We start from the raw sequence: 14911 nt of genomic DNA on the forward strand, positions 1-14911 counted from the left end.
TGCATATTCCTACACCATCTTAGAAGATATTTTCAAAAATTCATCACCCATAAACACATACCCCACAACTGGATTAATTATCAGCATGAAAGACTTTCTGCTGATGTTCCTTAGTTTTTATTATGCTATTTTCTAAATCAAAATTAGTAATAAAACACATCATTGCCCTGTCTGATTATAGTTCTCATCATGAACCAATCATGCGAAAATCTCATTTCCTCATTATTTCCATTCATTAGAGATCACAAAGTCTTTTCCACAATGACACACCAGTTTCCCTGGTCATGGTAGCTAGTCTGAATGGTAATGTTCTTGACTTTTCTACACAGGTCCTCAAGCTCTCCTTCACAAAAGACGTGGTAGTAGCGGTGGAAGATGGGGTCTGATTCCGGTAACTTGCTCTCGTTGGAAGTGTCAGAAACCTTTGAAGTGCCTCCCTTTCGGTGCCAGGGTACTAGCAGGTCCTGGGAAGTGAACGCTGTGCGGTTGGTGTGGACAGTGAGCTTGGGCTGACCCTGCTCTAAACAGGCATCATCATTCCCAGCATCCCCCTGGCCTTGGTCCGGGGTGTTGTCTGTCATTGGTTCGGTGCCAGGCCCATCCCTCTCTTCCAATCCGGGGTCCTTTTCTTTGAGGTACTTGGACCTTTGCTTGTTGTACTCCTGCTCCAGCGCCCACACATAAATAAGTGCCCTTCCCCCGGGCTTCAGGAGCCTAACGAGCTCATTAACGGCAGCCAGCCTTCTCTCCTGGACAAACGGTAGAACACAACCAATTAGCACAGTCAATTATCAGGTCACTTTATGCTTCTTTGCTTTACGGCCACTTTGTTACAAGTCCTGGGGAGTCTAGGGTCAGTCACACTTCAGAGCACCAGTGAGTGAATGTTGTTTAAATAAAAACAAAAACAAATGTCTCTTGCCTATGCACAACAAGGGGTATCCAACCCCCTTCCCTGACAGACATATTCTCTCTAGGTGTTAATGGCATTGGTGCTAAACCTTTGTATTCAAATACTGCTGAACAGGGGAACAGTGGCTGAGGCGGACCAGTATTGTGGGAGTGGCCTGGTGAGCTGACCTGTGTGGAGAAGTGATGGATCACAGCGATGGAGATGCAGGCATCGCAGACGCCATCACGCAGGGGAACCCTGAGAGCATCTGACACAAGCACCTGGAATCCTCGGTCTGCACAGATCTGTACCAGGCTGCAGCTGCGATCGCAGCCCACCTGTGGGAGAGGGGAACACGCACAGAGCCGGTGAGGGCAGGGTGGGGCTTGTCTGTCACTCTCACACCTTTTCCCCCTTCAGGATCTGCCTGGTCAACCCTCTCCACCTCTTAGGTACAGATAAGAAGCACTCTTTGTGGACCTGCACGGGAGGCTCCTCCTGATATCGCCGCATGTCTGCAGACAGCCAGACACATCAATGCATGATTTATGAAAGGAACAAAGAGCAGGAGCCAGCCCAGCTCACAGCACATCAGCAGTGAGAACAGAGACAGAACACAGAGGCAGAACACAGGGAGAGGACACAGATGGAATGCAGAGAGAACACAGAGACGGAACACAGCGAGAACACAGAGTGCAGAATGCAGAGTGAGAACATAGTGATGGAACACAGAGACCATCATTTCCATCATGAACCTTTTTAAATTTGCTCTCTCTCTCTCTCACATACACACACATTTCTTTATGTATGTATGTGGGCATTTATAGAGTTCTGTTTTAATCAGGGGTATCATGAAGTATGAAGGGTACTGTATAGATATACTAATATACAAATAGACAAATTGAAACACAGCACAGAGGTAGGTGGGCTAAAATTCAACAAAGGCTCTTGCTGAAATAATACCAGAGAAAATTATAGCTGTAATGTTTTAAATAATACTCTGGTTTTCAGGAGAACCTGTATTAGACTTAGTGACACAATCTCTCCCTGAGAGAGGACAAGAAGCTGCATGTCCTTCTCTCCACCAAGAAGAAAAGTGTTGCTCTGTCATTCCAAACAGGTGCCGAAAGGTCAGAATTTGCATGCAGTATAACATTGCAGGGGTTAGACATTCTAATCACTGACATAAATGAAGCTCCAGATTAATTGCAATTCCATTTCCACCACAGCACTATGATTAATGGCCTCTTCCTTATTTATGTTCCCCTTTACTGGAACTCTTTTTAATTGCCCCTTAGATGATAGTTCCTATTAACAATCAGACATTCAGCATTCTGCAAACAATCACACCCAATACATATCGCATTCAATACCCCTGCAGAGACAGTTATTCCTACACTTCAGAGTAATTGTACAGCTCTGAAAGAGGAGAGGATATCAGTGGGGGTTTGAAATTACATTACATCAACCCAACCAATCTGCTACAATCATTTGCTATTCACTTTTATAAGAGGCAAAGATGATAGCCTCTAATCAGCAGTGAGATTTATTACAGTTTGGCAAGTGGATCACAGTGTAATCAAAAACATGATATGTATGTATGTGTTAGAGTGTGTGAGTGGGCGGGTGGTTGAGTTCAGTGAGTATGTTTGTGGTAGGGTGAATGAGTGAGTTTGTGGATGTGTGGGTGTATGAGTGTGTTTGTGTGTGTGCGTGGTGTATGCATACGTGTGTGTGAGTGTGTGTGCCCATACAGATGATGCAGGTCCTTACCGCCCACAGGTCTGGGTTGACCCCCAGGTACTTCCCGTTGCCGCAGCCCACGTCGGCAAGGACGGCCCCTGGAGGCAGCGACCGCAGGAAGTCCCCGACGCAGGGCCAGGGGGAGTGGCGCGTGCTACTGAAGTGGGAGGCGATCTGCTCGTACACCTGGTGCACGAAGCGCGTCTCCAGGCGGGACGCGTCCCCGTCGTCCCGGGGAAGGGCCGGGGTGCCGGGCGTCGCGGGGGCGCACTGACTGTCACAGGCCGAGGGGTACGCTGCAAAGGCACAGTGCGCATACCCACTCACACCTGCTCCTTCAGCACACTTCAGCTTCACACTGTCACAGCCACTACGTTACATTATTGTCATTTAGCAGACACTCTTAGTGACTTACATATGTTATCATTTTTACAAGTTATTCATTTATACAGCTGGATATTTATTGAGCCAACTGTGGGTTAAGTATCTTGCCCAAAGGTACAGCAGCACTGCCCCAGCAGGGAATCAAACCAGCAACCTTTTGGTTACAAGCCCTGCTCCTTACCACTATGTATCACTGCCAGACATACCACCAGTACAGTCCAGCTATACACATAAATACACAGCATATTCTAGGTATGTACACATTCACATCTGTTCTGCCAGCACAGTTCCGGTACACATACAGCTGTACTTACAAACACATAGTCTTTTCCCTCTCCACAGACACACTCCTCCGCACACCTCACTGAGCCCCACCAGCACCAGACTGTAACCAGCAGCTAGCTCTTATCCCCCATAGCTCACATAGATGGGCAGTAACAGATGGAGTCCACACAGGCCCACAGCATCATCCACCGCAGAGGCAGCTGGGAGGACTCACCACAATCGCACGGGCTCCGCCGCACTTTACGGAAGGTGAAGGACGTCCTGGTGGCCCGCTTGCTCAAGGTTAGGTCACCAGGGTCAGAGGTCACCATCTGAGGTGTTGCAGAGTCGCAGGCTGGGACCATGTCAAATTTCCTGGGAGTTATCCTAGAAAACCATTCAAATTGGTTAAAACCCCTCTATCACTCAACAGACCTTGTTTAAACTCATCTCTTACTAACTGATAGTATTAACTGTTATAAGTAACAAAATGTCAATGCTGCATGCAATTTACAACACCTGGTAATGTGTTTGTTTGCCATAAGGCTTTGCAATAAGCTCATGTTTTAGCATAAGGTACTTGTACAGAAGAGAAATAATGAGATACAAATACACTGTAAATGATTCACACACAATTTCATATGACCAATAAACTCAAAATAGGATGATTCAGCTACACATTGCCGTGGGTTGAGCAATAAACTCAACCAGCATTGTCAGAGCTCACTGTTAACAAAGTTACAATACAGAGTTGTATTGAAGTAACCAAGAACATTCTGTCCAATCACTAAACGTAATCAGTCTGCCTTTCCTTCTCCACACACGTCTGCAATTCCTCCCCTGGTCTGCAGAGGGCGACTGTGTCTCTCTCTCACCCGTGGGTCCACAGGTACCGGCTCTCTCCTTTCATCACCAGCAGGCTCCGCGCTGGCAGCACCACGGCAACAGAGCGTCCATCAGGGTGCCTGAAGTCCATCACAGTCTGTCGAAAAACTTAGAGACTTAGAAAATGGGGAGCTGCCAGCAAGGCACAGAAATGCACATACAGAAAGACAGAGAGAGACACAGTGATATGCATCTGCAGACTATGAAGGACACACAGTGATACTGACAGACAGAGACGGAGAGAAAAAGACAGAGAGAGAGACAAAGGGAGAGAGAGAGAGAGAGAGAGAGAGAAATTAGGCACGGAACTGCAGAAACACAAAGATGCAAAGAGACATAGAAACACAGTCAGTCACAGACAACAGACATGGGGACATGAGGACCCAGATCCTCACAGACTCTCATTTCACCTTGAACACCTCATACTACACCACAGTGTCTCTTGACTGCAATTTCCCTTTACCTCTCTACCCTAATACTACACCACAGAGTCTCTCAATGCTGCAATCACTTTCAACCTCTCTAACCTAACACTACACCACAGAGTCTGTCATCCCTGCAATTACTCTTCACCTCTCACACTTCATACTACAGCACCGAGTCTGCGATCACTGCGGTTTCTGTTCACCTCTCATACGTCACACTACACTACCGCACGTCTGCCGCGGCCAGAATTAGAACTCGGCAGCAGCGCACAGAAGCAGCTTCCTGAGCCGCTGTGCTGATTTTCTGGATGCGCTGCCTCTCAGGGGCGCCTTTCTGCTCGGCTCTGCATTCAGACCTAATCGGCTACGGGCTTCACAGGGCCTAATGAAAAGCCGCATATCTGTGAGGGGCGGCGGAGGCGAGGCTGGCTGTCCTTGTCTGAACCCCCGAGAGCAAGAAGGGGGGGGGGGGGGGGGGGGGCACGCAGCAGGCTGTGCCCAGGTTGTGTTTGGGGTGGGGGTGGGATTGGGGGGGTGCGGGGTGGTGATTTACTCCGAAACGCATCACTGCTGCAGGCCCAAGGCATGGCACATCACATAACAGCCCCTGTTCACAAGGAGAATGAATTGCCGGAGATTTGTTACTGCCATGAATAGGATGGATTTTCATGTATCAGAGAGCTGCTCGCAGCCTGGAGTCGGGGGAGCGCTGCGTTCGGCTTCCCGGTGCCAGCTCACGTTCTGCATCCTTTGAATCATTACCTCAGTAAAATGAATATGGGAAACACATTTGCTCGCTGGAGAGCACCACTAACAATGGAAAAAGGGGAGTATAATATTATAATGTCCCTTTCTAAATGCCTCTCATAATTAAATCAACATGAACTCTTCGTAATAGTCTCTTGTGTTTAGTAGCTGTATGTCTGTTTTGACTGAATGACAGCAAAAGACTTGTCAAACCACAGCAGACCTTTATACTTGTGCATGAAAATGTATGAATAAGGCAACACATTGAGCTGCAAATAAAACTTTGGCTGAATACAAATGCTCTGTACCACTGCACCATTTCTTCATTAAAGCCTGTGCAGTACCTCCCTATCCTTCTATACAGCGCTGAAATGCATGCTGGGAACGTTCCTAAAAGACCTGTGATTTATTGAACACCTCCTTCTGTCTCTCTAAATGCGTAATGGCATCATTAAGCGGATATTTTCTCCAAAAGCCACGCTGTAGGTCTACACACACACACACACACACACACACACATATCTCAGAAGGGTTGTTTTGAGTTGACATTCCGCGATATGGAAGATTGAGGCCCAATCTCCATCTCCTTCTTACACATTCATCGGGGGAGCACCCAATCAATACAGCCGCTCTTCCGTGGCCGAATCAATCCGGCTTTCGACAGCTCCGCTTCGCAGCAGCACTTTCCAATTCATCTTCTCACTTCGGCCTTTCCCTGCTCTCCCAGGTAACGGAGTCAATAAAGATCACGAAGCCAGTGAGGCAGCAACCGGTCCTGTCCAGAGAGGACGTCCAGAAGCCCCTCCCCCATTCATTAGCCAGAATTATACACACATATTTACAAACACCTTCACATGTGCTGAGACATACAAAATTACACACAACACAGATACAGACACACACAAACAACCTTTCAGAGCTTGGCGACAGAGCACAGCTGGATGATCCCTGCAAACCACACAACACAGTGAATGTCCCAATCCATCAAACTCAGGAGACAATACTGCAATATACTGCAATATGTCACCGACAAAAAGCAAACTCCTAGTTCTACATCTGTCTCATCTCTGATTATCATTCTGATATTAGCAGATTTTTTTCTTTCATTACGGTAAATTTCTCTGTTGATGGCTCATCAACGTTCTGTCAGACAATCAAACGTTCATGTTGTAGGCTAATTTTCTCTTCGCCAATACCACGATAAATAGCGCCATCTGTACACCCAAAATGTTCCACTCCATCCATCAAAAGAGATAATGGGAACGAGCCGGACCGAGAGCGTCATATTGCTGCTCACACGGAACAATGATCTACAACACTCTTGTTAACGAGGGAACAAAGAAAAATAGCTAGACTGATAAAGGCCTGCCAAGTGAGCTGGCAAATGTTAGCCTGAGTGGCATTGTGTTTAAGTGACCATTTTCACAATGAAATGAACAATGGCAGATAAAATACTCCGGAAAGAGCAGCAGTGTGGTGACTGAGGGACCCCGCTGGAGGTTCTCACTCTCAGGTTTGCTCTCCTTTAAAGGGTCCCCCCTTTACATTCTTCAGACGTCTGTCTTTGTAATTGATCTCTGAAGTTATGGAAGCCCAGCTGTTCTAAATGTGAAATCGCCCTCCATGTATCCAAGCGCAGAGGAAAGAAAATGGATGGACAAATGTTTCATCAAAAGCTGCCCCGCAGCAATTCACTGAAGCGCTGCTTTTTCACTAAACTGTGACAGCAAATAGCTTTCGTTCACTCAGGAGACATATGGCCCCGCTCTCGCTTCTCCAGTTTTCAGACTGAGATCCTGTCCTCTTTTCAACATGACTGCAGAACCCACCCTCCCCCCAGACTCCTCAGGGACCCCCTTCTGTCATGTGCATTTTTCACGACACAAACACTTTCAAGTTTCGAACAAAAGTCCACTCTTACTGCAGACAAGGGGCAAAAAATCCCTTCCCTTCCATGTGTCTCCAAAACACTGAAAAGCTTTTTAACTGGAATGTAAACTCGGAGTGAGCCGGGCCATAATGTTCTCTACAGTTTGTCTGGGAGGGGAAAAAATGATGGAGACATCCCCTTTTCCTTTCAAGTCCACTTCAGCGGCCTTCAGGATAACCCATCCCCATTCCCCTACATGGAAAGCTACTCTATTTCCGTCTTTCGGATGAATGACCGTCTGGTTCAATATCACCTCCGAGGTGCTTGCAAACAGGCAGTCTTATTTAGCTCTGGTTTTAATAGGAGGCCTGACAGACAGGTAGAATGGCCCGTCTCGTCTCATACGGCTCACCCGGGTCTGCTAAAACCAGGTCCCATCCTCTGAGTCCAGACAAGCCCAGTGTCACTAGAGTAGAACTCTCACTGGAGTCCACACTAGGCATGAGAAGATACATTCTGCTCATGATATGATATGACTATGAAATGCAATTCATGATACGGAATAATTTCAAAACAATATTCCCCTACAAAACACTGCTGATAACAAAAAAAAAACATAACATGATTAAACAAGCTTTGTTTCCTTTCCTTTCTTCAGATATCAAACCCCTATTTGTGCTAATATTGATGATGTACCACAGGTTTGAGTGCCATATCGCACTTATAAAAAGGATCCATAACTGCCTTTACTCTACTTTGCTAGAGTCTACATAAAGTAAGAAGGCAGTCAAAAATAAACCATTTGTATTGATTACATGAAACCAGCAATGAATGTAGTTTCTATCTTGTCACAGTACTTTTCTTAAGATTATCTATATAGTGATGCTGGATTCACTAGCTAGCCAATGAACAAAGCAGCTAACAAGCTGGCTTTTGGGACATTTTGTTTGTTTCATAGCCTATTCACATTACACTGTTCAGTTTCATTGCTGGCTGACTAAACAGTAGAGTTGCTATTTTACTATAAGGATTACTTGTAAGCGGTAAACATTTCCATTTTGGGAACTTAAATTGCTCTTAGTGATATATAATGGATCAGTTACAATACTTATGCTTGTCAATGTGCAATGATATTAAAATGATGTACAAAAATTCCATTTACCCCTGGTATATGGGTGAGCATTGTCTAAACTGGAACGCAAACTGACCAACAGGAACAAAAACCATATCACACATATCACACAAAGTTATATAACTTGTTCTACACTGAATATAGACTAAGTGCTACAGTGCAAAATGTCCAACTAATGTCAGTAATACTCTAAAGTAATACACCAAAAAGGCAAGAATTACACACTATGAATAATTAGGCATAGGACCCAGGATGCAGCCTGAGCAGGCTGGTTTCACAAAAGGGCTACCATCTGTGCATCTGTACCTCTGCCCATCCAACCAATGGGGTGTGACATGCAACAATTCCCATCTAAGACAAAAGTGCTACAGCATCTGGAGCCCGGGGGGACCTGCCATAACAGCCTTCACTTCTTTACAACAAGCGCTCATACCCAGGACGGTCAAAGGCACGACCTTGAACAGGACTGACCTGCAACACGACATGAAGCGTGCACCAATCCCCATAAAGAACTACTGCAGAATGCATCTGTTTTGGCGAGCCCTTGTAATGGATGACATGACCACGCATTGGCAGAATGAAACACAGCCAATTAGTGCCATGGTGGGAGCAGGTGGAAACGGGCGTCACGCAGGAGATTGCCGCGTTCCTAGCATAATTCAGTAATCATGAGTGAAGTCACACATGTCTGAACGGCAGCGTCAACAAAGGCATCAGTCAATATCAAATTAGCACTGAGATCAACAGTAATAATATGTCTGCAGGGTCTCAATACACTTCTGCATTGATGATATGATTGGTCAAAGACCAGGGTGCAATTCTGTCCCTCCCAATGAGCTGGAACCCTGTGCAGTATGGATATGTAGCTGTAGCTTTCATTACATATGACATCAAGATGAAGACTACAACAATAAATGGTTCTGCTAAATAGGTCAAAACATTATTGTCATTTTAGCAGACACTCGTATCCATAGTGACTTACACAGGTTACAGTTTTACATTTTATCAAATTATACAGCTGGACATTTACTGAGGCAATTCTGCGTTAAGCATCATGGCCAAGGGTACAGCAGGAGTGCCCCAGTGGGGAATCAAACCGGTAACCTTTTGGTTATGAGCACTGCTCCTTATCACCATGGTACACTACTGCCCACATTGACCACATATGCTTTATAAATCAGTTACTCTCCTCTATCATTTCATTTGAAAAGGCACACACAGAATACTGATGTGTAATAATGAAAGTATTGTTTTAAAGGTAGCCCTCTGCCCTGCTATTCTATTCAAACATTAACAAGAGGATTGTCAGTACTGTACCTTAGCACCAAGACTTAAGGACAAGATTGTGTCCTCAAAGGCAGAGTGAGTGTCCACATGTGGTGGGATACCTATAAAAAAAACATACCAGTGTGCAAAATCTGAGGCCACTTCAAAGAACAGCACATACTCTTCTCTCCAGACTTGCAGAATAGCTCTACTGCCCCCTGCTGGTCAGACAGGTATTGCTACATCTCACCTTGGCCTGGCTCGTACTGGTTGATGGTGAGTTGGTCGGGTTTGACATCAATATGATTCTCCTGCAGGCATCTCTCCAGCACTGCATCACAGACCTGAGGAAGGCCTAAAAGGAAGCACACATCCAGCTTATGACAGCATTCCTAACAAAAGCAGAGATCATAAATGGGAAAATATTCCTCCTTGATTCTATGTGGTCACACTGAATCATTGTCATGTCCATTGTCTCACTAACTGCATACTTTCCCTTGTGATCCTCAAAGATCTGTATTTTCTTCAAACTTGACACCTCCACAGAGAAAACGAGAACATTTCAACAGAGAAAAATGAACAAATACAAGCTGCAGAAAAATTCAGACATACCTCCAGGTAGCGGTTTGTCTTTGTCTACATTGTTGTTGTCATAACGAAACTCATAGCCATAGTGCTTCACTCTCCTGTGTTTCAATGCCTTCTGTGCTGAAAGAAACATAGCGAAAATCACACATTAATTGATACATGGAAGACGCAACTGAGTTTACTTAGTCCTTGTTACTGTGATCATAATGTACAGCATTGAATGATTTAGTAAAGCCCTTGGTCACCATTATGGAATGATATTTACGTAACTTATGATTTCTGTTCCTGCAGAGACTACACTGCTCCTCAGAGGCAGAAAATCTACTTTCAAGGGGAGCAGTCTGCTTGTTTTATTGAACAGACAGACACAACACCTGGCGTTCAAGATGGAGACTGACTGGTAACCCAATTTAGCACAACTGTGGTCTACAATGGCAGTATTTGCCCATCCCTTCCCTTTGCAAAGTGAAAAACAGGAAGAAGAGTGCAAACAACCAATGGCAATCATGGAATGTAGTGAGTGTGAATATGCAGTGAAACAATCAAGAATGAAACAAGACAAAAGTCACAGTCTGAGTGAGTTGTTGGAAGGCTGCTCACCAGTGACCACATCATTTGGGGAAGCCCACTCAATGGAGCCCAGGAGCCTGGCCTCTTCCTCAGGCGACACAAACTGCTCCAGCACCTTCAGGCCAGGGGGCAGCTGTGTGCTGACCTCTGACTCACAGCCCACTACAGAGGAGAACAGGGCAGAGGGGACAGAGACAAAAAAAGAAGGGAACATAAGGGGAGAAAGGATTTTGGACAGCTGGTGCACTAAACTAACATTGAAACCAGTCCTCCCTATTCTCATTATGAACTAAATGAAGTCTTCCTTCCCAAGATGCTGCACACTATACAAGCTGCACTAGGCAGTGGACTCTATGGACACACCGCCATCTGCTGGTCAAAGACAAAATCATGCAGTGGGGAGACAACAAACTGGTCGAGGGATACTGAGGAAACAATTCCTAACATAGCGGGTTACCTTTTTCCACAAAGCTGAGGTACAAGGTGACACTTTGTCCCTGGCAGTGAAGCTGCCTGCCGTTGAGGGAGGTGTGTGCTCGCTGGGCATCCTCCACAGACCCATAGGTCACAAAGGCATAGGGTTTGCAGGGGGGCATGAGGAGGGACTCCACGCATCCGCTTTCTCTCAGGACATCCTGCAGTTGCTCACGGCTCACCCCATTGCCAAGCCCGCCATTGGCAACCACCAAGCTCTGGTGCACAGAAACACCAACATCAGCATATTCATACTATACAACAGTGGGATGCCAAATTCTGAGACAGCTTTAAAATAGCTGTTGTTCCCTTCTCTTTGTAGATGGGTTTTGATTACCGAGACTTGCAAATTAGCAGTTACTTATAGAAACGTCAGCATTATTTTGCTGTTTGCTCTATTTTGTTTATTTAGTGGTTGATTTCTGAGAAGATGACCAATTTCATAATTTAAACATTATCAGCACATTAAGGTAAACTCCATTATGCAAACTGCAATTTAAAAAGAAGTGCTATAATATGAAATGTCCATTTCATAAGCATTGTCATAGAACGGTACTAATGCAATGCTGTCTCCTCCAAAACGGACATTAAATCACCAGACAGCGTTTCTGGAGTTATTACATTTTTAGTATCATGCAAATCTAGACTTTCCTAAACTATATCATGTTTACATATTTTAACCACGAAACATTTAATGTCTGTATTCAAGTCATCATCAGCCTAAACTTTACAAAGACTGTTCGGAATGGAACCACTGGTTGATTTGCTACTTGAAGGTTCAAATTAGAAACAGCAAGGGTAGATCATGTACATCTCTTAACAAAAACGATACACCCACAGGCTACATAACTCTGAGGACTCAAGACTGCAGCTAGCTAATAATGCAGCCGTTGTTACGAATCTAAATGCTTTCTTGTCCAGTGGTCAATTTAGGAAATCAGGGCCATATACTACCATCTGACTACTTACACCCTCCCTGTATAAAATATCTTAACCTTATTTCTAAAATGCCGCTGGCTGGCAAGCTCGTCACTTCACTGGTACTTTTAAGCTGTTTCCAGCTTAAAAACCACCCGCGACGTTTAGTCTTGCCAGCTTGCCATGCTGTCAAGAAATCAACTTGCTAGCCAAGTAGATAGTGTATGCGTTACCTTCAATATAACTTCCGTAAAGCTGAGTATCTAAATTATTTATACACTCCCTAGATATTCCCTACACATCTTGAATTGTACAACCACAGCAGCTAGTTAGCTTAATGACAGGTTCTCACTTTTGCCAGTGAGCGCATGCCTTATGATTCTGTCACGTAGGGCTACTACTGTAACTAGCTCTCCATACGACAAGTTACGATCCGTTTTACCTTAGTTGGCAGCGATACCGTATTAATGCCTTCATGTTTTAGCAATGTGTGACTTGCTTTAATTTGCTTCCGTAACAGCTTTTTCTCCTCTTTAGTCCTTTTGACAAGTTTCACGTTTTCACCCAAGCGTTCCTCCATCGTGTCACTGCTAACTGCACACTGAAGGAAACATGAACGAAACAAATGGTTCCTAGACAAGAAAAAATCAGAAAGTTGTCAAACGTTGGATCTACAACGTGATACATATACATACACGTGATCATATCTTGAAATTACGCAGTATTTCCTACAGATGAGGTTCAAATGTAAGTATACATACGGACAAATGAATCAGTTAACGTTAGCCTCCTTTATTACAGTGTTGTAGCCGGTTTTCCCTTTAAATTTGCAGTCATTTCGTACTGTTATGTATTTTCCATATGAAGGACAACAAAGTAGGTCACAGTTGGGCAGACAAGATATCATATACTTCCGAGATCCCTTGGAGCCCTGACCACCTGTTCGATGGCCCCTGTGGTCTTTCTGTGGGAGCTATTATATGCTGCTCTTCACATTCTGGATGTTTGCCCAGAGAAAATTCCATCCTCTCACATTCATACGAGCCACATTGGATTGCTTTGCTGCCTCTTACCTTAGGAAGGAATCCCTCCATGCTGCGGTGGAATTATTTTTACAGCACAGCGGTAGCTCTGCAAACAAAACACAGCGGCTGCCAATACCTCTCTGAAGTCCAGTCAGCAGGTAAATACAGATACAGATACAATGGGAATGGATTTGACCTCAAAGCTATGACGTGTTGAATCAGCTGGACCCCGGAATTAGCCTCGTTACAGTGAGGCAGTGTAGTGGGCTGAATGTCAAAGATGTCCCAGTGATGCAAAGTGGGAGGGATATCCTTGTAGGGGTGAAAGGGAATGGAATGGCCTGCAACACATTTCTTTGCCACTAAGGAGGGATTTCTCCCAATATAGTCTTTAAGAGTCTTCCTTCTCTTTACCTGAAGTTTCTTTTGCATAAATCAAGAAGTATAGACAGCAAGAAGCCTTTGGAAGTAATCCGGTGTGACCTTTTGGACATGTCTGTAATGCAGAGCCATAGATTACTGCATTAAGATGAAGCCCTGGTTATCCCTATAGGACAGTGTTTGTGCTGCAGCAGACTGTAAAATGCCTGTCACAGTTGTGCTGTGGAGCTCTGCTGAGCAAAGAGGGATCATCGTCCTGCCCTGTCGGAGACAGTGAGAAGAGGGGCTACGGCCTGAGCTTTAACACTTCAGGGGGATCAGTCGGCAACATGAACCCAGATACTAGCCCGTGGCGGCATGCTTTAAGCCCCTTCTCAGTGGAATCAATTAATGCACACCCTGTGCCTGCATTCCCTGCCGCTGGGCCCCGTTTGCCTTAGTCTGTGGGCCGTCCAGGAGCTTTTCTGTGATGTGCGCCTAACCTCTGAACTGGGATCAAGCTAAGGCAACTGCTGTGACTGATAACGAGCATTTTGTTGCCATCTGTCAGAAAGTCTCATGTGGGTTCTGTGACACACGGCTGGTGGGGAATCCCTTGCCATACAAAACAGGGATCAGCCAGCACAACATGGCTGTACGCCTCAGGCCTACGTGAGTATGCCTTCCATCCAGGATCAGTGACACACCACCAGTCACTCAGAGGGTTGTACCTTTTGATACATGACATTCAAAACATGCTCACAGGTAATGCCAGGGCTGTCTGTGCCAAATATGTCCCCCCATAAAAAAGCTATTGCACATGACACATCACAAGAGGCTGTTTATGGCCCGCTCCAATGAAATATGTCAATTAAGTCTTATTCTCTTATTCTTTTTAAGGTTATAGAAAAACATCATCTAAACAGTAGTATATTGTCTGCATATAACTGCAATTATTCCATTTTGGCAAATGTCAAAGTTCAGGTGGTCATTTTCCAGGTCTTCTTCCTTTTAATAGCCACAGTTTTCTACAGTGTAATTGCAGCTCAGATGGTGTCGTGGCCTTTGCCAAGGAAGAACTCCAGCCAGATTCTTTGTATTGTAATTGCCTGGACATGGAATGTGCTGGAGAAACTGGATCTTGTTTTTAAAATTCCAGCAATGATTTTACCACCCAACCCTGACTCCCTGCTTGATTGTGTAGATCACCGTAACATAATAACTGTGAAGTGAGAAGTGGAAACCGAAATAAGACACGTATATGAGGCTGTTGACGGCATGTATCTTGTACAGTAATACCAGGTAATCAAAGAAAATTACACTGATGTCAAGAAGGTTTGGGAAAATAGTCAGCAACAAAGGTGAGAG

At 45.0% G+C, this 14911-nt stretch overlaps 1 protein-coding gene across 1 annotated transcript; it reads right to left on the reverse strand.

The window, feature by feature from the left end:
• Window positions 1-54: 54 nt before the first annotated feature.
• alkbh8 (alkB homolog 8, tRNA methyltransferase) lies at window positions 55-12742 on the reverse strand. Its single transcript, XM_036536966.1, has 11 exons — window positions 12601-12742; window positions 11224-11458; window positions 10797-10928; window positions 10221-10316; window positions 9859-9963; window positions 9660-9730; window positions 4159-4265; window positions 3519-3670; window positions 2666-2931; window positions 1081-1230; window positions 55-749 (listed from the first exon to the last, which is right to left on the reverse strand). The coding sequence occupies exons 1-11, from the start codon at window positions 12736-12738 to the stop codon at window positions 243-245; spliced, it is 1959 nt and encodes a 652-aa protein (XP_036392859.1). The 5' UTR covers window positions 12739-12742; the 3' UTR covers window positions 55-242.
• Window positions 12743-14911: the final 2169 nt, after the last annotated feature.

Source organism: Megalops cyprinoides, chromosome 9, assembly GCF_013368585.1.
Source record: "Megalops cyprinoides isolate fMegCyp1 chromosome 9, fMegCyp1.pri, whole genome shotgun sequence".
Taxonomy (NCBI): domain Eukaryota; kingdom Metazoa; phylum Chordata; class Actinopteri; order Elopiformes; family Megalopidae; genus Megalops; species Megalops cyprinoides.